This window comes from Carcharodon carcharias, chromosome 22 (genome assembly GCF_017639515.1).
Source record: "Carcharodon carcharias isolate sCarCar2 chromosome 22, sCarCar2.pri, whole genome shotgun sequence".
In the NCBI taxonomy this organism is placed as follows: domain Eukaryota; kingdom Metazoa; phylum Chordata; class Chondrichthyes; order Lamniformes; family Lamnidae; genus Carcharodon; species Carcharodon carcharias.
Genome location: NC_054488.1, coordinates 41,922,327 through 41,945,343, shown reverse-complemented (window position 1 = coordinate 41,945,343; position 23,017 = coordinate 41,922,327). Strand labels below are relative to the sequence as shown.

Here is a 23,017-nt window from a genome sequence, read left to right as displayed (position 1 = left end):
TTGCCATTGTGAGATTTGAACTCTTGATCTTGGGGTTACAAGCCCAGTACCGTAACCACCTGGCTATTTAGGTATTCCAGTTCTTCCCTACTTTCAAATTGTCACTAAATAATTCTAAAGACAAAAAAAAAGTTTCTGTTAATTTAAAAATGAAAGATTCATCATGAACATCTGAGCATTTCTAATGAAAGTTAAACACGAGCTTTTCAAATTAGGGTCATCAATGTTGAATTGGGAGAGGAAGATGACCCATCAGGACCTATCACTGAAAAACGAGTGGATTAGCAATTTTACATTTTAAATGACTACCTAAATGATGTGTTAATTACCTGAATGGCAGTCTTGTTTAACCTAGAGTGGAGGTGATTTATCAGGCTGGACAATACAACGAGATGCTGCTCTGTTATTTTTTGTGTGTCTGCACTTGGACGTGACAATACTTCAAATGTTTTTTGATGGAAATAGCATCGTCTCCACTAATGAGCATCTACTTTGATAGCTGACAGCTTAAAACAGGCTACAAATAACTAAGTCCATTTGTAATGGTATCAAGCCAAACAATAAGACAGATTTTCTGTATTTTTCCTTACCTGATCTAATTGTGTAGTTCAAAGATTTTTGAACTTGTAAGAACATAAGAAATAGGAGCTGGAATATGCCATTCTGTCCCTTGAACCTGTTTTGCCATTTAATATTTTCTATCTCATCCTCTACACCTTCCCACATTATCCATATATCTCCTGATTCCCTTAGTACCTAAAAATTTATCAATCTCTGACTTGAATATACTCCATGACTAAACATCCACCGCTGTCTGTGATAGAGAATCCAAAGGTACACAGCCCTTTGAGTGAAATAATTTCTCCTCGTCTCAGTCCTAAATGACCAATACCTTATTCTGACACTGTGACCCCCTAGTTCTAGACTCTCCAGCCAGGGGAAACATCCTTCCAACACTTATCAAGCTCCTTAAGAATTTTATATGTTTCAGTGAGATCACCTCTCATTTTTCTAAGCTGCAGGGAATACAAGCCTCGTCTACTTGAATATTCTTCATTGGACAGCTCCTCAGCCCAGGAATCAGACTGGTGAAACTCCATTGCACTCCCTCTAAAGCAGGTATATCCTTCCTTCAGTAAGGAGACCAAAACTATATGCAGTACTCCAGGTGTGATCTCAGCAAGATCCTATGCAATTTTAATAAGACGATTTTACTCTTGTACCCCAATCTCTTTGGAATAGAGGTTAGCATACTATTTGCTTTCCGAATTGCTGGTAGTGCTCACCACAACTTGTTTGGTTTTCTTTTCACACACTTTGTCTCCTTCCCTGTTCTCTCTTAAAGACATTGCATTGGCTCCTTCCTGAGGTAAGAGTTCTCAGCCAAATCCAGTACCTTGTCCTGCCATAGAGTTATACAGCACAGAAACAGGCACTTTGGCCTATCGTGTCCATGCTGGCCATCAAGCATCTATTCTAATCCCATTTTCCAGCACTTGGCCTGTAGCCCTGTATGCTGTGGCAATTCAGGTGCTCATCTAAATACCTCTTAAATGTTGTGAGGGTTCCTGCATCTACCACCCCCTCAAGCAGTGTGTTCCAGATTCCAACCACCCTCTGGGTGAAAGATTTTTTCCTCAAATCCCCTCTTAACCTCCTGCTCCTTACCTTAAATTTATGCCCCCTGGTTATTGACACCTACAGTAAAGGGAAAAGGTTCTTCCTATCTACCCTATCTCTGCCCCCCATAATTTTGTATACCTCTATCAGGTCCCCCCTCAGCCTTCTCTGCTGTAAGGAAAACAACCCTAGCCTATCTAGTCTCTCTTCATAGCTGAAACACTTGAGTCCAGGCAACATCCTGGTGAATCTCCTCTGCATCTTCTCCAGTGCAATCACACCCAAGTGGCCTTAATTCACATTTGAGCCTTGGTGGTGAGTGGTGAGTGGTGATAAACTATTCACATGTTGAGGGTATCTCAAACTTGCCCTCACCCACATGGTATTCCAACAATGGAGTAGGAAACTTTGCTTATTTTTCCTTGCCTTTACCAAGGACTCTGAGGCAAATGGAAATGTTCTTATTATCACTCGTTAAGATCAGCAAACCAACACAAAACAGGATTCAAATCTTGGCCCTGGCTGGATCGCAGGGCTCAGCTGATCAATGGATAAATCCTCAGAGTCATTGGTGAACATGCATCAAAACTTCGATCAAAGATTGAACAACAGAAATTCCATTTCAACTTTGTCGTCTGAATTTTCAAACACTCCAGCATGATGGTGGAATGTTATTTCTGGAAGGTTGTCCTCATCTTTAGTTCCATTTTCCTGAAATGCCCTTGGACCCTGCAGAAGAGACAGAAACAGGTGAGAAATAAAAATGTCTCTTTGGGAGCATTATTTTTTGGGGAAATAAAAAATAAATTCCCTATTTTTTTCATCTGCCTCTTTCTTCCAATCTGCCTGTTTGGATATGTTTATTTTCCTTGTCTGCCTCCCTCTGAACTGTTCAAGGTACTTTTACGTGTGCAGGAAGTGCCACCAGCTGCAGCTACTTGAGCTGCAAGTTTAGGAGCTTGAGCAGCAGCTGGGGGCAGTGAGGTGCATCCGCGAGGCTGAGTGTTTCGCAGATAGCACGATTTTAAATGTGGTCACCCCACAGCTTTCGGAAGTGCAGACAGGGAGGAAATGGATGACCATCAGTCAGAAGAAAGGTGTCAGGCCGGTAGTCAGGAAATCCCCAGGGTGTATCTCTCTCAAGAACCATTTCTCTGTGCTGGGAAACTGTAAGAGTGACGGTTCCTCTGGGGAGTGCAGCCGCGCTCATGGCACTGTGAGTGGCTCAGCTGCACAGGGGGGGAGGAAATGAGGGGAAGAGCAATAGTGGTAGGACACTTGATAGTAAGCGGAACAGACAGGCATTTCTGCAGCTGTAGACATGACTCCAGGATGGTATGTTGCCTCCCTGGTGCCAGGGTCAAGGATATCATTGAACGGCTGCAGGGCATTCTAAAGGGTGGGGGGGGGGGCAAACAGACAAAGATCGTGGTACATATTGGTACCAATGACATAGGTAGAAAGAGGGATGAGGTCCTGCAAGTAAAATTTAGGGAGCTAGGAAACAGATTAAAAACCACGCGCTAGTGAGTATAGAAATAGGAGGTTAGCCCAGATGAATGCGTGGCTGGAGAGATGGTGCAGGAGGGAGGGCTTTAGATTTCTGGGACATTGGGACTGTTTCTGGGGGTGGTGGGACCTGTACAAGGCGGACGGGTTGCACCTGAACCAGAATGAGACCAGCATCCTTGCGGGGAGGTTTGTTAGTGCTCTTGGGGAGGGTTTAAACTAACTTGGCAGGGGAATGGGATCCTGAGAGAAGGTTCAGCCGGGGGAGATGCACAGCCAAAATTAGAAGAGAGAGCAAGTGATTCTGGAAGGCATAGAAATTATAGGCCAGTTAAGACACAAGGGAGCTTGGCAAGTTTGGATGGTATTTATTTTAATGCAAAGAGCCTGACGAATAAGGCAGATGAACTGAGGGCAGAAGTTAACAAAAGGAAGTAGATGTAATTGCTGTCACAGAGACATGGTTGAGAGAGAGGCAGGATTGGCAGCTCAATATTCCAGGATATAGGGTCTTCAGACGAGACAGGGAAGGAGGTAAAAGAGGAGGGGGTATCGCAATTGATCAAGGAATCAATTACAGCAGTAAGGAGGGATGACATCTTAGAAGGCTGCTCAAATGAAGCCATATGAGTAGAACTTAAAAACAAAAAAGGAGCAATCACGTTGCTGGGAGTGTACTATAGGCCCCCAAACAGTCAGAGTGAAATAGAAGAACAGATATGTAGGCAACTTTCAGAGAAGTGTAAAAATAATAGGGTAGCAATAGTGGGGGATTTCAACTTCCCCAACATCAACTGGGTTATTCATAGTGTGATAGGTTTAGAGGGAGCAGAATTCTTAAAATGCATCCAGGAGAGCTTTTTAAGCCAGTACGTAAAAGGTCCTACAAGAGAGAGGGCGGACCTGGACTTAATTTTAGGGAATGAAGCCAGACAAGTGGTAGAGGTACCAGTGGAGGAGCAATTTGCAGATAATGATCATAACTCCATTCGATTCAACGTTGTTTTGGAAAAGAACAAGGATGGGCCACAAATCAGAGTCCTAAATTGGGGGAGGGCCAATTTTAATAAGATCAGATATGATTTGGCCAGAGTGGACTGTGAGCAGCTACTTTTCGGTAAACCTACATCAGAGCAGTGGGACTCATTCAAGAAGGAAATAGGGAGAGTACAGGACCAACATATTCCAGCAAAGATAAAGGGTGGGACCAACAAATCCAGGGAACACTGGATGCCGAGGGATATACAGGATTGGATAAAGAGAAGAAGGGAGGCTTATGGCAGATACCGAGGGCTGAAAACAGCGTAAGCCCTGGAGAAGTATAGAATGTGTAGGGGGAACTTGAAAAGGAAATTAGGAGACCAAAAAGGGGGCATGAAAAAACATTGGCAGGTAAAATAAAGGAAAATCCAAAGTTATTTTACAAGTACATTAAGAGTAAGAGGATAACTGGTGAATGAGTAGGGCCCATTAAGGACCATAGTGGTAATTTGTGTATGGAGCCGGAAGACGTAGGTAGGGTTCAAAATTAATACTTTGTGTTGGTGTTCACAAGTGAGAGGCACAACGTGGACGTGGAAATCAGGCTGAAGGACTGTAAGATAATTAAAGAAATTAGCATAGAAAGGGAGAAGGTTCTAAGTGGTCCGGCAGGCTTAAAAGTAGATAAATCTCCAGGCCTGGATAAAATGTATCCCAGGCTGGTGAGTGAGGCAAGGGAGTAGATAGCAGGGGCACTGGCAATAATTTTCAATACCCCTCTGACCACAGGAGAGGTGCCAGAGTACTGGAGGATAGCCAATGTAGTACTGTTATTCAAGAAGGGAGGAAGAGATAAACCAGGGAACTGTAGGCCAGTCAGTCTAACTTCAGTGGTGGGGAAACTATTGGAAGCAATTCTGAGGGACAGAATTAACCTACACTTGGAGAGGCAGGGATTAATCAAGGACAGTCAGCATTGTTTTGTTAAGGGGAGGTCATGTCTGACCAATTTGATTGAATTTTTTGAAGAGGTGAGCAGGTGTGTAGATGAGGGCAATGCATTTGACGTAGTCTACTTGGACTTCAGCAAGGCTTTTGATAAGGTCCCACATAGGAGACTGATAACAAAGGTAAGAGCCCATGGAATCGAAGGCAATTTGGCAAATTGGATCCAGAATTGGCTGAGTGGCAGGAAGCAGAGGGTGATGGTTGAGGGATGTTTTTGTAACTGTATGCCTGTGTCCAGTGGGGTTCCACAGGGATCAGTGATGGGCCCCTTGCTTTTTGTGGTGTATATAAACGCTTTAGACTTGAATGTGGGTGGGTCGATCAGTAAGTTCTCGGATGACATGAAAATTGATGGGGTGGTAAATAGTAAGGAGGATAGCCTTAGATTACAGGAGGATATAGATGGGCTGATCAATGGGAAATGGAATTTAGTCTGGATAAGTGTGAGGTGATGTACTTGGGCAGGACGAACAAGACACAGGAATACACGATGAATGGTAGGACCCTGGGAAGTAGCAAGGACCAGAGGGACCTTGGTGTGCATGTCCACCGGTCCCTTAAGTTAACGGGACAGATAGATAAAGTGGTTAAGAAGGCATTTGGGATACTTGCCTTTATTAGCTGAGGCATAGAATATAAGAGCAAGGAGGTTATGCTGTAACTGTATAAAACGCTGGTTAGGCCACAGCTAGAGTATTGCGTGCAGTTCTGGAATCCGCATTAAAAGAAGGATGTGATTGCACTAGAGAGAGTGCAGAGGAGATTTACCAGGATGTTGCCTGGTCTGGAGAGTTTTAGTGATGAGGCGAGATTGGATAGACTGGGGTTATTTTGCCTGGAACAGAGGAGATTGAGGGGGGAAAATGATAGAGGTGTATAAAATTATGGGGGCCTAGATAGGGTAAACAGGAAGGAACTTTTCCCCTTGGTGAAGGGATCAATCACCAGGGGGCATAGATTTAAGGTAAGGGGCAGGAGGTTTAGAGGGGATGTGATGAAGAACTTTTTCACTCAGAGGGTGGTGGGAATCTGGAACTCACTGCCTCCAAGGGTGTAGAGGCGGAAACCCTCATAACATTTAAGAAGTATTTGGATGTGCACTTGTGATGCCGTGGCATACAAGGCTGTGGGCCTAGTGTTGAAAAATGGGATTAGAATAGTTAGGTACTTGTTTGACCAGTGCAGATTCGATGGGCCAAAGGGCCTTTTTCTGTGCTGTAGACCTCTATGACTCTATGACTATGTTCAGATGATAGTTGGTTCATAAGCATCAGAAATGTCATTAGTAATGGCTGTAGATGGTTTTAAAATATATCTATTGATGTCTCAGGAATGTCCTGGAATTTTTTCTCTGAATCTTTTAACTTGCCCAAAAAGAACTGAATTGCAACAATTGGTTACTTCAATCACTATTTCTAACAGCTCTGTGTCATATGACCATTGTGTGTGGATAAATGGAATTCGCATCCTAAAATTCTTAATAACAGTCCCCCTTTAAGTCTGCAATGGCACTGTCAGGTCAGAATTTTCCAGCCCCATTGGCATTGGGCATCATGGCAGCTGGGGGGTGGGGGGGGCAGGGGGTGGTGGGTGTATAATTCGATGTGAGGGGCAGAAATTGGTTTCACACTGGCATGAAAGCACAACGGGATCATCCGATGGCATCCGCCATAGGGGAATGTGAATCCCACTGGAGGCCGACGTGAACCCAATATGCCAGTAATGGGATGCAAAGTAAGGCCTGACCAGAATTGTCCCCTCACGCCAGATTTTCTGTTATGCTGGTGGGAAAACATGCCAGTCCAGAACACATCTGGACAATTGTGACATGCAGAAGTCGGGGCTTACCGTTAGGCCCTTGCTCAGATCACGGATATCTGAGGAGAAAGAGTTGCTGGAACCCTACAGCTACTATACGCTGGAGGAACACCATGCTGGGTGGATTCTCATAGACATGGCTCTGCCATGATGCAGATGGGAGGCCTTGTGGGTGCTTCGGCTCTGCTTTGGAACACCACGGTCTTAGCCATGGGCTGCTATGGTTGATCGGCGACAGGGGGAGGAGGAAGGTCTAGCGGTGAGTCGGAGAGGATGGTGTACTCGGGTTAGGGGAGGTGCGGTGAGGTTGGGAGGGGGTAAGGAAAGAGTAAGGATGGAGGAGGGAGTAAAGGGCGGAGGAGGGAGTAAAGAGTGGGGTATGTCCAGGTGAACATGCAAGGGAGAGGTCGGTGGAGTCAATGACTGCCTCCTAGGGAGTGAACTGAGGGTGGGCGTGGTAGGGGGGGATGATGAGAGTGAGGGGGGCAAGGGGAGCGGTAGAGTGGGAGGGTGAGGGTGTGTTGGCAGTGGTAGAAGGGATCGCGAGGGTGGTTAGTGGGGAATCAGAGACAGACACAGACCCTGGGGTTGAATGGGGTGGGGGAGGACAATGTGGATCGGGGTGGGATTCTCAGGAAGTTAAGGAATATACACGTTCACCTGGATATCCTGGAAAGAAAAGGGTTCTAACGGTAGGTGACAGTGGGAAGTTGGAAGGTGATGCCGGGGGTTCAACAGTGATGGGGGAAAGGACATGAGTGACTAGGGGAGGGGAAAAGATAGGGCAGTTGACGATAAACTTGACAACTACATTTCGCAGAAACCGTAAGTGAGTGGAGCCTAGTGTTGGACGGGCACAGGTGCTGCATGGGAGTGCAGTCAGTGGGTGGGTGGAGATGCAGGTCAGCTCAGATGGACAACTGAAAGAGAACCCCAGCAGGCAGCATTGAAAATGCTCAGGACAGTGAGATGAGTGTGATTGATGAAGGCTCCATGGGAGAGTGCTTGCACGAGGCTCTGAAAGGCCCTGCCACATACACTTCTCCCTACAGAATCACTCATGGTCAGGCTGCGTGCAGCTGAACTGTTAGTCGGGGGATGCGAAGCCTGTCAATGAAGCTGAAGGACGACATTACAACGATAAAAACAAAAAACTGTGGATGCTGGAAATCCAAAACAAAAAATAAAAAAATACCTGGAAAAACTCAGCAGGTCTGGCAGCATCGGCGGAGAAGAGTACAGCTGACGTTTCGAGTCCTCATGAGCCTTCAACAGACGACATTACACATTGCTCAGTGAAAGTGAATATATTTTCAGATTATAAAGTGACAAAACTACATGCAACCACGTGTGATCAGAACTTCTTAATATTTTTAGGCCTACCAGTTCTTCTAGGTGCTGCCTTGACATCCGCAGCAGGGGAGGAGACAGCCTGTGCAATGGTTGGCCCTGTTGCCTCTTCGGCGTGCATTCCCTGGATAGCCAAGGCTTTGAGGGCCCCGTCTTGCTTTGGTGGATCACCTGTGGGCCAGCTGCTTCCTCTGCAGTGACAGAGGATGAGGTTGAGGGCGTTACAGGCAAAGGGGACAGACAGGGAGCGGACAGCCTCTGAGATTCCTGAGTGGATGACCAAGGGTGTCCAGCTGCCGCTCCTCCCCCCTCTTGGTGCTCGAGGGCCCTGGCCTGACACCTTGAGAGGAAGGATCACCTGGTGGGATGGCGAGGTGTCCCATTTCCCTTTTGTGTTGCCACTGCAGGAACTCAGCCATGGCTACTGCGATGGAGTGCAGGTCTGCTTGCATTTCCGCATTCTGCTGGACTAGGGTCTCCATTGTGTCTGCCATCCTCCCCATGGAGACCTCCATGCGTGCACACATGGGCACCACTTAATCAGAGAGCAGGTGGACACACTCCTCCGACTCGCATGCCACTCTGTTGAGGGCTTCCAGCAGCTCTGCATGACGTTCCCCTGCCTTCTGCTGACTCTCCACAATGAGTTGGAAAGCCGAATCCAGAGGTTCGTCATCTGACTTGGGCCTCACAAATGCCTCTTCCCCAACAGTCATTTGAGTGCCGGGGAGCTCAGCTGAACCTGTCTCCTTCTACTGCGGAAACATGTCCATGTGGTGACCACCAGATTGTGAACCCAAGCCTGCTCTAGATCTATGTCCCACCGAGATGTGTGTCTCTGGTGGAGGCTGTGTGTAAGCGCGGTGACAGGCCTTCCAGGCTGCTTATTTCCAGCTCTTCAATGGAGGAGGTGCCCTCTTGGCTGGAGGTGAAGACCTGGATGGAGCTGAAGGACTGTCTAGCTGAGGGTGTAGGTCGCTTGGCAGAGCTCCCTGTGAACCAAAGTAGAGATAATGAGTGCATGGCAGCAGAGTCAAAAGCAGGAGAGAGAGCACTCACACCACATTCCAGCACAGACCCTCTCTCAAGAGCTGTCTCAAGGACTTGTTGAACTCAGCCAAATTCGGTAGCAACTTGCCTACTAGGTTCACCATCCCTAAGAGTCTTTTGAAGCTCAGTTATGTTCCGGGGTTCCAGAAATTTTCTTGTAACTTTTATTTTTTTGCGGATCAACTGTGATTCCAGTGGCTTGTACTATATGACCTCAAAACTTAATCTTGGGTTTGGTAAACTCAAATTCTTCATTCACTGTTAGTCCTGAATCCTGTAAGGTTCTCGGGACTGCTCTGTCTTGGCAATCATGCTCATCTCTCATGGAACCATGTATGAGTATATCGTCCATATGATATTTTGCACCTTCCATTCCTTCCGAAGTGTTGGACATGGTTGGAAAATTTCTGGACTGGAGGCAATTCCAAAGGGCAATCTAGTGAAACAATATATACCAAAGAGCATTATAAATGTGGTCAACAATCTGGATTCTATGTCCAGAGACAACTTCCAAAATCCACTGTTCACATCCAATTTGATAAATGAAGTGCTCTTGGCTAGTTTTGCTAGGCTCTCATCCACTGAGGCTATCAAGTGCATCTCATGTTCCACTGTTTTGTTTAGGTGAGTTAAATCCACACAAATCCTCAGAACCATTTGGTTTTGGGGCCATAATCATCCCTGAACACCATTTTGTTGGCATGGTTACCACTGAGATAACCCCTTGCTGCTACTTCTTTTCTATTTCAACCTTGACTTTGTGCAAAAGTGGGTGAGGTACTTTACTTGTGGTGGAGAGGCAAATTGGTTTAGCATCAGCTCATAGGGTAATGTGGTACTCGGTCTTTAAGTTTCCCAGCCCCGTAAACAATTTTGGGAATTCTTAACAGAATGTGGCGCTGTTATTCTCATCAACAACTTTGTCCACCTTGCAGACTAGTTTCAATTTTAGGCATGCCTTTCTGCCATTTTAAATGGCAGTTGGTCTGCTTTTTCCCGTTTTGGTGGGCTTTGCTTTGGCATGCTTTTCATTTTATGGCCTACGAATTGAAATGGTCTTGCTCAATCTTCTCCAAGGGACCTCTTCTTCCCTGCGAACAAACATCCAAATCTGTATTCTAGGTTCCATTTGTCTCGCGATCTGCACTGCTTTCACCAGTGTTAAAACCACCCTTGTCTGTCAGAGATTTCAATGTCAATGTGATTGCTTTGTCTAACACTCCTGCAATGATCCTGTCGTGAATCAGCTTGTCTTCTGAGTGCAGTTCCCTGCCAGCCTATAGAGATCTTTTTTGTAATACATAATTTACAGGATGTGGGTGTCGTTGGCTAGACCAGAATTTATTATCCATCCCTAATTGCCCTTGAGAAGCTGGTGGTGAGCTGCCCACAATGCTGTTAGGGAGGGAGTTCCAGAATTTTGACCAAGCGACAGTGAAGGATTGGCAATATATTTCCAAGTAAGGATGGTGAGTTGCTTGGAGGGGAGCTTCCAAGAGGCAGTGTTCCCATGTGTTTGCTGCCCTTATCCTTCTAGATGGTAGTAGGTTTGAAAAGTGCCATCTAAGAAGCCTTGGTGAGTTTCTGCGGTGCACCTTGTAGATGATACATACTGCTGCCATTGTTCGGTGGTGGAGGGAGTGAATGTTTGTGGAAGGGGTGCCAATCAAGTGGGATGCTTTCCTGAATGGCACCAAGCTTCTTGAGTGTTTTGAAGCTTCACTCACTCAGGCAAGTGGAGAGTATTCCACACACTCCTGACTTGTGTCTTGTAGATGGTGGACAGGCTTTGGAGAGTCACAAGGTGAGTTACTCTCCACAGAATTTCTAGCCTCTGACCTGCTCTTGTAGCCAATATATTTATATGGCTGGTCCAATTCAGTTTCTGGTCAATGGTAACCCCCAGAACGTTGGTAGTGACGGATTCAGTGATGGTAATGCCATTGAATATTAAGGGGCAATGGTTGGATTCTCTCTTGTTGGAGATGGTCATTGCCTGACCCTTGTGTGGTGTGAATGTTACTTGAGTGTTTTGAAGCTTCATTCACTCAGGCAAGTGGAGAGTATTCCACACACTCCTGACTTGTGTCAGCTCAAGCCTGAATATTGTCCAGGTCTCGCTGCATTTAGACATGGACTGCTTCAGTATCTGAGGAGTCGCGAATGGTGCTGAACATTGTGCAATTATTAGATAGCGTTCCCACTTCTGACCTTATGATGGAAGGAAGGTCATTGATGAAGCAGCTGAAGATGATTGGGCCTAGGACACTACCCTGAGGAACTCCTGCAGTGATGTCCTAGAACTGAAATGATTGACCTCCAACAGCCACAACCATCTTCCTTTGTGCTAGGTATGGCTCTAACCAGCGGAGAGTTTCCCACCTGATTCCCGTTGACTCCAGTTTTGGTAAGGCTCCTTGATGCCACACTCGGTCAAATGCTGCCTTGATGTCGAGGGTTGTTACTTGCCTGGCCTTTATTTTCATCTGTTAAATTTAGCCGTCTCAATTATTAAGTTCCGAGGGACATTGAAATAAGAGTCAGAAGTTTGCATGACTTCTTCATAAGGAGCTGAAGTCCCATCAACCTGCTGCCTGGTCTTTTTTATGCAATTCTGAAGCAGTTCTGTACCTTGTAAACCTTTTTCTCCAGTTGTCAAGCTCCTGGGCCTGCTGTAGATCTATTGCATTCTAAAATGGCTCTGGGAGTGGTAGGGTGAATTCTATGCTTCTGCTGAGCCCTGGAATTTGATCCTGCTTCTCCGATGCTGCTTGTTGCTTTGGCCCTGCGCTCACTGCTGTCTAGTCTCCAGGTCTTGTCTCAGTTTGCCTCTGCTGTTCTCCTGATGTTCTGGCGTCTTGGTGAGCCTTGGAATTTTTTTTCTTTTAGTCCTTCCTCCAAGATTCTCTTTCTTTGCCAACCCTGTAGCTTCTGATGAAGAGTCATACAGACTTGAAACGTTAACTCTGTCTTCCTTTCCACAGATACTGTCAGACCTGCTGAGTTTTTCCAGCCATTTTTGTTTTTGTTTCAGATTTCCGCATCCGCAGTATTTTGCTTTTATATTACTGTAGCTTCTGTTAGTAAAAAAGGACAGCTGATCATTTATGACATACTACTTTGCTGGGTCTTTAAATCACTGCCACATTCTTTTTTTGTGCGGTAGGGATTTAGACGGGGTTTGTGGATTGTTTAGTCTCCCAAAAGTATGTTGCTTGAGTCTATAGTCTTTTTAACCAGAACTATTTGTTTACAGCAAGTATTTACACATTTGGACCTCTACACGAGGTAAGAGCTTTCTGCTCTCTTCACAATCTCCCTTCCATGTGATCTAACATTATTATTGCATCAGCAATATGTATGCTTCTGCTATTAACCATTTACTCTGCATTTTCAATTAACTGCTTTGCACCATTCTCCACTGAATCATCTTCTCCTTCATGTATGACAGATTCCATTTGAAACACTATAGGTGGAACCTCGCACAATCATTTCATATCTCCAGGCCAGATTATGACTAGATGACACAGAACCTGGGAATATTGTGGGCTGTGAGGAAGGTGGTGATAGACTTCAAGAGGACATGAACAGGCTGGAGGAATGGGCAGACATCATGCAGATGAAATTTGGTGCAGAGGGGTGTGGGGCATTGCATTTTGGTGCAAGGAACAAGGGGTGTAAAATTAAAAATGTGGTTCTAGTTGGGGGTGCAGAAGTGAAGAGAAGTCTGTGTGTGTGCACGTGAGCACTCTAGTCCCTGAGGGTCGCAGGGCAGGTTGAGAGAGCAGTTGAAGTGGCATGTGGGATCCAGGGCTTTACAGAAGAGGCAAAGAGTACAAAAGCCAGGAAGTTATGGTGAAGTAAAAGCAAAATGCTGCAGATGCTGGAAATCTGAAATAAAAATAGAAAGTGTTGTAAATACTCAACATTTTTGGCACACCTGGATGGAGAAACAGAGTTAACGTTTTGAGTCAAATATGAGTCTTCTTCAGAACCTTTATGGTGAACCTTTGTGAAACATTAGTTCAGACTTAGCTATAGTGTTGTGTTCAGTTCTGTGTACCACACTTTGGAAAGGATGTGAAAGTATTAGAGATTGTGCAGAAAAAATTTGTGAAAGTGGTTCCAAGGAGGAGGGACTTCAGTTGCATGGATGGGTTGGTGAAGCTGGGCTGTTCTCCTTCTGGAAGAGTAGGAGAGGAGATTTGAAAGAGATGTTAAAAATTGTGAGGAGTCTGGGCAGAGTAGGTGGAGCAAAATTGTTCCCATTGACAAAGGGTTGAGAACCAGAAGACATTGATTTAAGGTGAATGGCTAAGGAACCAAAAGCGATATGAGGAAAATCTTTTTCACATAGCAAGTGGTTGGATCTGGAATGCACTGCCTGAGAGCGTGGCAGATTCAATCATGGCTTTCAGAATGGAATTAGATAATTATATGAAGAGAAAAAAATTGCAGGGCTACAGGGCTGAGTCATGGAATTAACTGAGTTGCTCTTGAAGAAAACCAGCTGAGTGACCTCCTTCTGTGCTATTACCATTCTATGAATCAATTTGTTCATCCCATTTTTTAGGGAAATTAAATATTGTTGGACATTAAAAAGAACTCAAATTGTAAGATTTCTGAAAGGTAACTGAATTAATAGAATGACCTGTCCTAAAAAAAAGATTCTGAAGTGGAAACTATTATTTGAGATTATCTTAAAACAGCTCCACTGATATTCTTGTTTCCACCTTGTATTCTCATTTATTTTTGATGATATGTTCATATGAAGTGATTTGTATTTCAGAAAGGCATTTGGAGAATTAGTCTAAGCACATTCACTGTTGCAACTACAGGTTGGTCATAAACCAGTGGTAAAAGCTAGGATATGTCTTATGAATTTGATTTTCTCTCTTCCTCTTCTGAAAAAATAGGCTCTTGCTGGGCTCACAAGCATTGACAGCCTTAAATACTGAGTCCAGTTTATCATTTTCCACCAGTGAAGCTTGACTCTGAGAGCTGGCAGGGTAGTTGACCTGTGAGAGCATCGTAACCCAGCCTGTATCTATCCCTTTTTGATAACTTCCCAACCCTCCCCAGACTGATGTCCTGGGTAGGATAGCTAACTTAGTGCAGACCAAGGATTGAACTTGTCACCATGCAGTCTTTGTGGCTTAATTTGACACCACATTTATCTTAATTCGGAATTTGTGGATCTTCTATTTCAAATAAACCTAAAGAATGTACTTTGCACCAGAATGCCAGTTTTGAATCACTAGAAAATGTCTAGAAATATATTCATTGTGAACTAAAAACCACAAATAGTGTTGTAAGATCTGCATTTCATTTTAATCTGTTCAGTGACTAAAACACATTTTCAACTTTGGGGCCAGCAGTCAACCTGTCAGGGTGTTACCTGCCTGAAGTTTGTGTTGCCTGCTCAGAATTGGCAAGAAATGGCCATGTGTCAGCCTGTTGGCCATGTCAGGAGCTATGGTAAGGTCCTTTGGTGACCTGCACAACAAGAATCACATTTTTAGGATTTATCTTTATTACTCTCCAATTTTTGTTCCCCATGTTTTAGGCTACTCTCATAAGTGAGCCTCAGCTTTCACTTGTATTAATATCTGGGTAAAGTTCATAAAATGCCAAGTTAATGATGAGAGAATCTTTTTTCAGATTGTTCTAGCTATTCTTTCTATCCTATGCCTTCAGGGTTCTTCCTTGACTACCTCTCCTTTGAAGATTCCAGGTAGACTTACTTCAAAAGTTACAGATCAGCCCCCTTTAAAGACTCCAGATAGAATTAGACTAACTGCCTGTTAAATTCAAAAAGTGCTTCCAATCAAACAGGCAAAATGTTCATCTTTGGGTTGCATGCGTTTGTTCTGTCCCTGAACATTTGATTTCAGGCAAACCTTTTAATGATTGCAACAAAAAGAGCTGGAACGTGCTTCTGTGAATAAAGCCGGCTTTTAATCCTTCTGCTTTGTCACAAACTCACATCAACAGGAAAGAAATTGGATTCTGTCTGTGAATAAACTGTATCCTCAATTAATATTTGTAGAAAATGCTACAGCAACATTATCTGGTACCCATTTTTTCTGATATTCAGTTGGTTGCTCTGGAGTTTGATTGTAAAGCTTTAACACAATGGGAAGCTATAAAGGCCTCACACAGATGTTAGCAGCTGTGAAGTTCATCAAGATTATGGATGAAGATTGTTTCTTTTTAGAACGCATTATCCCAGATTATTCCAGCTCACATATTTCCAATCACCATCATGGCTGAATGCTAACTCCCCAAACCTTTGAAACTGTCTCTGCTCATCTTGAGATCAATAAAAGGTTTGAGCAATACCCCCAGAAAAACAAACAGAAAATCCTGCTCAGTAATTGTTTTTAGATACCTCTCTATTTTATGCCTCCATAAGATTTCATTTCAGACTTTGAAAGTATTAGAGTTCATCTTTAACATTTTATATATGAGGTGAATTTATTACACAAATAATGAGCAATCATCTATAGTTAGTTATAATAGACAGGCTATAATTCCTCCAGTAGACAAAACAATAAAAACAATCATAGCTTTTAGGAAGGAAAGAACTTGCATTTATATAGCACCTCTCACATCCTCAATACATCCTAAAACACTTCATCAAAAAATAAAGCACTTTTTGAACTGCAGTTAAGGTAATGTAGGGAAGTGAAGTAGCCTGTGTGCACACACAAAGGTCAAGCAATGAACTAGTAACCATACAATTTGGGGACAATTATAGCTTACTTGCCAAATGGGAAACCTACCAGATCAGATGAAACATTGAGGCCATTGAGGCCAATTTTACCCTTCTCTGCCAGTTAAGACTCTAATGGAATTTCAGTGCAATGTTGGTTTTACACCCTGCCCAATTTTACTCTCCATTGAAATTGACAAGTAATATTGGATTGTGCTTAAAATCAGCGTTTTATCTAACCCAGTGGGTTTCTCACCAGCTGAGTTAGGTTAACATTGCCTTCTTTGTTTTAGTGATGTTAGTTGACAGATAAATGTTGGCATGGACACTGGGAGGAAATGACTTTTCAATACAAACCATATTTTTTTTAAAGTCTTTCTCTTCAAACCTATCTCTTCTGAGGAGTTTACTGAAGCAAGCAAGGTGCATAAATTGACAATAACTGATCAATCTCTGTACAATGGCAAAGCCTGAAAGTGGCAGTCACCACAACACAAAGTAGGCTGGATATTGCTGGAAAAATAACGCATGTTGTTATCACTGTGCCAGCAAATTCAGGGGATTAAGAGATATGGCATGAGTTCCAAGTTTCCAGACTCACTGGTTGATTTACACTCGTCTGCCATTTGCTTTGCATGAATGGCAATTTGCCTTTAGCATCCTCATCATTTTTTGAGAACTTGCTGGATTTGCACATTAATTGGCCATTGAACTCTTCACAAAAAGTGAAGTTTGGTAATTAAGAGCATAAGTACCTTTTTAACACTGCCACTGCATTAATCACAATCAACCCCTCTGGCCCAGAATGGGAATAATTTGAAGTGTTTAATCTCATTCCTGCAGATAGTCAATTGTTGTCAGAGATCTTAAAAACATCAAATTTTAATTGCTTTTATTATTTTCCTTTCTGTCTCTTTCTTCTCTCGCCCTTAATCCAATCTTTCGCTTGCTTTATTTCTCTTACCATACCTGATTGGATTCTGATTCACACTATTTCCTTCTCTGCCATTTCTCTGGTTCTTTCCCAATCTTTAAACCTCATTAGTTAAGGAGATGCACTATTGGCCATTCACTAAGATTCCAGATGCTCTGTTTCCCTAGCCATACCATTATCAGTTTGCAAATGCAGCAAGTCATGGCACAGAAATGTTTTGAGCTGAGAGGTGCAGAAATAAAGCCTAATTAACGGGACATTCTGGTAGATGCCCCACTCCAGCAAGGTCCAGCCTATAGTTTTGGAAACCAGAGGTGCCTGGGAAAAACCAAGATGTATTTCCCTATACAAAATACAAACCATGTCCCTTGATTAGCTGCACAATAAATTATATCCATCAACATGAAAACTAAAGCTTTAAAAATAAACCTTGGGCACTCCCATTTTGTGTTAGAAATTTGATTGCACAACAGGGCAAGCCAATTATCATCACAATTTTCAGTCAGTAGAGGCATTGCTGATGGAATTTCTCTAGCATTCTTATTTGGCTGGTGCACAGTCCAGATCTTGCTGTAGTACGGGAGTGTGGTGACAACAATTGCTCTGACTTGCGGAGGTCTTTGTTGTCAAACACTCAATGCTGTAGTTGTAGAAGGCTGAGCTGATGCAGTGGATCTGGTGTTGGATCCCTTCATCAATGGTAGACTTTTGAGAGAGGTAGCCATCAAGGCATGGGAAGTGTTCAACATATTCCAGAGTCTCTCCTTCAACATATATTGGAGATGGACTATTTGGCTGACCAGGTGTGGGTTGTTATGAGTTTTGCTTTGGCAACATTCAAGAACAGGCCAAGCTTCTTGTGTGCAGAATTGAAGAGACCAAGAGTGGCTTGCAAATCTGGTGCAGAGTGGGCAACAATAATGCAGTCATCTGCAAACTGTAGATCCTATATGTCCATGGTGGCCAATTTAGTTTTGGCACAAAGACGATTGAGGTTGAGGAGTTTCCATCTATTTGGTATTTAATATTCAGACCAGAGGGCAGTTGATCTTTGATGAGGTGAATAGATAGCCATTGATTGGTAGACTTTAAATAGTATGGGGACTGTCACACAGCCTTGCTTGATATTGGCCTGGATTTTGAAGGCATCTGTTTCAGATCTCCCACTCAAGACAGTTGCAGTCATATCATCATGAAGCAGTTGCAGGATTGAGATTGAATGCTGGATTACCGTGCTGCTGGCCATCCAATTGGCATTAAATTTGGGTGGAAGTGTCACCTTAAGCCAATTAACTGTTCCCAACTGTGGGAGCAGCCAGCAGTCCCCCCGCCCCCAACTTTTTTCTGGGGAGGGTCAGGACCATGATGCCCCATAAAATCCAGCCCTAAATGTCTAATGTTTTGGTGTGGATGTAGTTGCTTCCACGCTGCACGTTAGTCTAATGATGACTATGTTCTTTGGCCTGTAGGCAAGACCACCCTGATAAAAATGATTTTCTTTTCCTATCAGCCTGCCAAGATAGTGCTTGGGGTTTGGCTTTATGACCTTTTTTTTAATTACAAATGACACTGAAGTAGAAAGCTGAACAGAACTCAAACACTCTATAAATCATATTGTGTTCTAAGGTGGTGCTTTTACATTACAAATGGAAGAACAGCAGCGAGTTTGAATGAATTAATTTATTTTGGTCCCACTAACTCTAATAATTAAATCAGCCAGCAATGGTCAGCTCCTCGTCTTGGCTTCACGTGTAATGATCAATTGTCCAAAAAGCAAGGCTGGATCCCATTAGTATTGACTTATTACTTCAGCACCATCTAATGCCTGCATGTGGATTTGCATCATGGTGGGAGGTCAGTCTCTGACCCACGTCATCAGAGTTGTACAAAATATTTCTCGAGTATTACAACTGTGTTACTCATATATGACATTATAGACAATATTTTACAATGCATTTCTGTTCAGACATGAATATGATTAATAGAAAGGCATATTTGATTCTGCAGGTTGTATTTCTAGTTCCATTTTAACAATATTAGATAGTATCTATATTAAATGAAATCATTCAATGATATGCAAAACCCTAACTTATCTCAATGAATCTAATTAAGGTCGGGGACAGGGGATAGCTTAAATTTCATTTGCAATACATTGATCTACATCAGACAATTGGAATCCACCATTGGTAGAACATCTGGAAGTATTGGTGCACAAAATCATTTACTCAGAAGATATGGTGTAACATTTTTACTTAAAATAAATAGCTTTGGAGCAAATACAGAAATTATATAATCTTTGCATTCCAGCAACTTTTTACAGTAAAGGAAGTGCATATTACACAGTAAAGAAGATTCACTATTGCAGAGAGCTTATTTTGAGTAACGAGTGAAGATTGATTTCACCCAATGCTACAGTGCACGTTAGCAGTGGAAATGTTTCATTCTTGATAAAATGCAGCTGCTATCAAGCCACTATCTAGATGATGGAAGTATGGAACCCATCCCAGACCCAACAGCAGGAGTCCCTGGCTTCAACCTCCCTCAAAGACAGTGGCCAGCCATCAACTGAGTCCGCACAAAATGTGGATTATGCGGCCACCTGCTCCATAGCTGGAAGATGAGGGATGACCTGAAATGATATTGTGGTCATGAGTCCCAGACTGTTATGACACAGCAGATGATGTGTTCCAGGTGGATCGAATCCACAAGGGAAACTTGATCATGCTATCACAACAGTTTTGCAATTTGTATTTATTTTGAGATGTGTGCCCTGAGTTCAAAAGTAATAAGTCCAACACGACTTCAGAGATTTAAAAAAAACTAAATTAAATATTTAATAACAATAGAAAAGATTTCAAGCACATACATAGGCCTACAAATTACTACTATAATAACTCCTAAAACCCCTCATTAATCCGGCTTCCAGCCTTAATTGCCCCGCCCGTGTAAAATGGCGGCGCGGAGCTGATCGTGGGCGCGATTGGCTTCGCCCACTCCCACCGAGCCCGCCCGCTATATGAAAAATTTTGCCCGTAATGCGATGATTTGGCTGAGTTTGAGAGGAGAACAATTGAGTGAATCTAGTACAGACATTGAGGTATATTCAGCAGTGGTAGTGAAAATGTCCTAGAATATTCTAAACAGCATATCTTGAACTACACTTGAGTAAAAGTACGTTAAAAGATGGTATACATTCCAAACCTTTGATTGGTGTTACCACCTACCACTTTGACACCATTTTCAAAGTAAGCTGAGAGTGCAGCGTTAGACTGTAATCAGGGAAAATAGAGTTCTGTGTCTTTTCACTGACCTCCAGCTGCTGGTAAAACTTTTATTATTGCATAACACCTTATGGAAAGCTCTTTTTAACATAAGAAATATAAAGGTGGTCAAGCATGCTAACTTGATTCTTGTAAAACATCTTGTAAAAAAAAGATTTCAAACACTGGACAGATTGCAACCTGCAATGCTGACACAGAGGCTGGAATTTTTCTCAGACCCCTAGAATCAGAGGCCGAGGCAAGGGAGGGTGTGAAAGTTGCAAAAAGAAGCATTGAGCCAACTCCCGATATTTTCCTACTTCCACGCACTTTTGCTGGGGATGGCATTGGGTGCCGATGGCAACCTGCTGACAGCAGTGGGAAGTCAATGACAGCGGTTGAGTAGGTGATTAAGCTGGATATTCCAGTAACATTCCTTTTTTCTTTCCCTGGAGCCAGTCACGACCCCTGCAGTTTGCATAACATAGGTTAAAGGAGTTGAGTGCACAAAGGGAGAACCCAGCGACTTGAGCATGAGTAGATCACAAAAATAGGAAGCCTGCGCTCAAGGGTATGCAGAGGCCTGCCATTGCGGTAGAATCTCAGGCAGCCTGCTGCCATTGAGCTTGCTGTGGTTTAATGGATTCATTGAGACCCCTTCCTCCTCACCTCCCTCTGATAATGATGCTCCCGCTTGCACTCCAGTCACTGTGGCTGCACTCCCAACCTCACATGCCAGCTCCTGATTTGCCCTCCCACTTCATCTGTCCACCTGCCATCCCTAATTGGAAATGGTCCAAATGCTCAAAAAATTTAAAATGGAGAAAATTCTGGCCAGTGAAACCACCTTCTTTAATCTGGCTGCAGTTTTGCTGTTCATCTTGCATATTTATCACGTAAACCGCAATTTTCAGAGACATCAGAGTTGGGATGTAATGGCACAAAAAGTGAAGTTTCTTTTATCTTTTTCATTGAAAGTGAACAAAATGAACCCATTAAGGTGAATTGAGTTCTAGTTATACTGCAGATTGACATTTGAACTGAGACCTTTTGAAAGGGAATCTCAACAATGTACCACCAGAGCATCTGGCTTCCTTTCCTCACGCATTTGTGAGCTATTTAAAACAACACAATAAATTCAAGATTTGTTACAATGAGGTTTCATTTTTAAAGGATGAGGAGCCATGAATAGTATCAATTTATTCAATGTGAGATTCTCCACATGCTGTTGGTTTAGATTGCCAGCTGGCAAACTGGGTGAGTCGGATAGAGGACACAAAGGAAAAATTCTGAAACTGGGCAGCCTGCCATGGTTTGATCAAGTCATTAGGAGGAAAAGAGTGCTGCATGCTGGCACTGATTCAGCAACTGTGCCCATGCAGATTGAAATACTTCAAATTTTTTAAAAAGAGTATTAATGTAAAAAAAAAATCCACATGATCCCCAACTGATTAATTTTGTTTTTACTTTTAGGTATCTGATCCCGTCATTGGATCGATCCCATGCTGGCTTTTACCGTTGCATTGTGAGGAATCGGGTCGGAGCACTGATGCAAAGGAGGACAGAAGTCCAGGTGGCATGTAAGTTGGCCTAGAGTGCTGAATGAAACTAATGTGTGCCATTGGGGCAGCTGCTGAATGTGTCCTTGGTAGACGATATAACATCAGCAGATGAAAAGCCCAATTCGCATACATGAAAATATCTTATCCTAGTTCAACTTGTTTGCTGCTACTCGTGTGCTAGGGAGTGAGAAGTGGTGACAGTGACTGAGAGAACCTGATGCTGACACTCTAAACTGGAACATAACAACTTTGCATGGAGTCAATCTGCTTATGTTAACAGAGATCTAAATTAAAAATAAATATGCAGAGAATGAACAAAATAAAGGTAATAACCGATTTGGGGGTTCTTTTACATTCTCAACTGAGGCTATCACAAATCAAGTGCTTTCCTGCTGCTCATCAAATAGTTATATTTAGAATCCTCCTGCCCTTAATTTCACTTTCTGCACGTATGGCTCCCATTCTTGTTTCACCCTGGAAAAGTCTTGGGGGAATTTCTATTCCCAAAACGCCCCATTTTGCAGTAACCCAAAAGCAAAATTGGGTTAACTAACAAATAAAAGCTGTGTTGGAAACATGGTTGATGTGGAAAGCGTTTAGAATATTCTGCAGCAACTAAGGAGCTCAGTTGAGTCGGTTGTGAAACAAATTGTGCTGACATCCACTTTTTATTGTGAATTCCTGTCAATCATAGATGCAGGACCAAGCAGCAGAAAGGGAATGTCAGCACAACTTAAAAACAATGCACGCACGGGTATTTAATATTCTCAATCTCGGCTCAAAAAATGTCAATGTCACCTAATCTGAATGATTTGCAATGTTATTTTATTACATAAACACAGTTGATGCCAAATTTAAGCATGAATGGTATTCCACAACCTGGAGCTGCCTGACCTATGCAGGGGGGAAAAAAATCGAATAGGTAGAATTATCTGGAGCAGGTAGTTCCAGATTGACTCCTAACCTACTACAAATGGCCAGATCCTACTGAATTGAACAAGAGACCCCAGGGGTGCAGCAGCAGTATTGATATTGTCATGCTCAATAGACGCATGTTCTATCCATAACTTTTAAAACATGAACTGTAACTTGTCTCTTTATGGGGTATGTGGAACATTCCTTGTTCCAGTCCTACTCCAGCCCCCTCCCACAACTCTTTCTCCGATACATCGATGATTGCTTAGGTGCTGCTTCATGCTCTTGTCTGGAC

The 23,017-nt window shown here is 43.2% G+C and overlaps 1 protein-coding gene across 1 annotated transcript in view; it reads left to right on the top strand.

The window, feature by feature from the left end:
• The window catches only part of LOC121293629 (protein sidekick-2-like), a 941,309-nt gene that overhangs the window by 527,991 nt on the left and 390,301 nt on the right, over positions 1–23,017 (top strand). Inside the window, exon 3 of the mRNA XM_041216767.1 lies at positions 21,719–21,825. Within this exon, the coding sequence (XP_041072701.1) occupies positions 21,719–21,825 (107 nt within the window). The remainder of the gene's footprint in view (positions 1–21,718; positions 21,826–23,017) is intronic.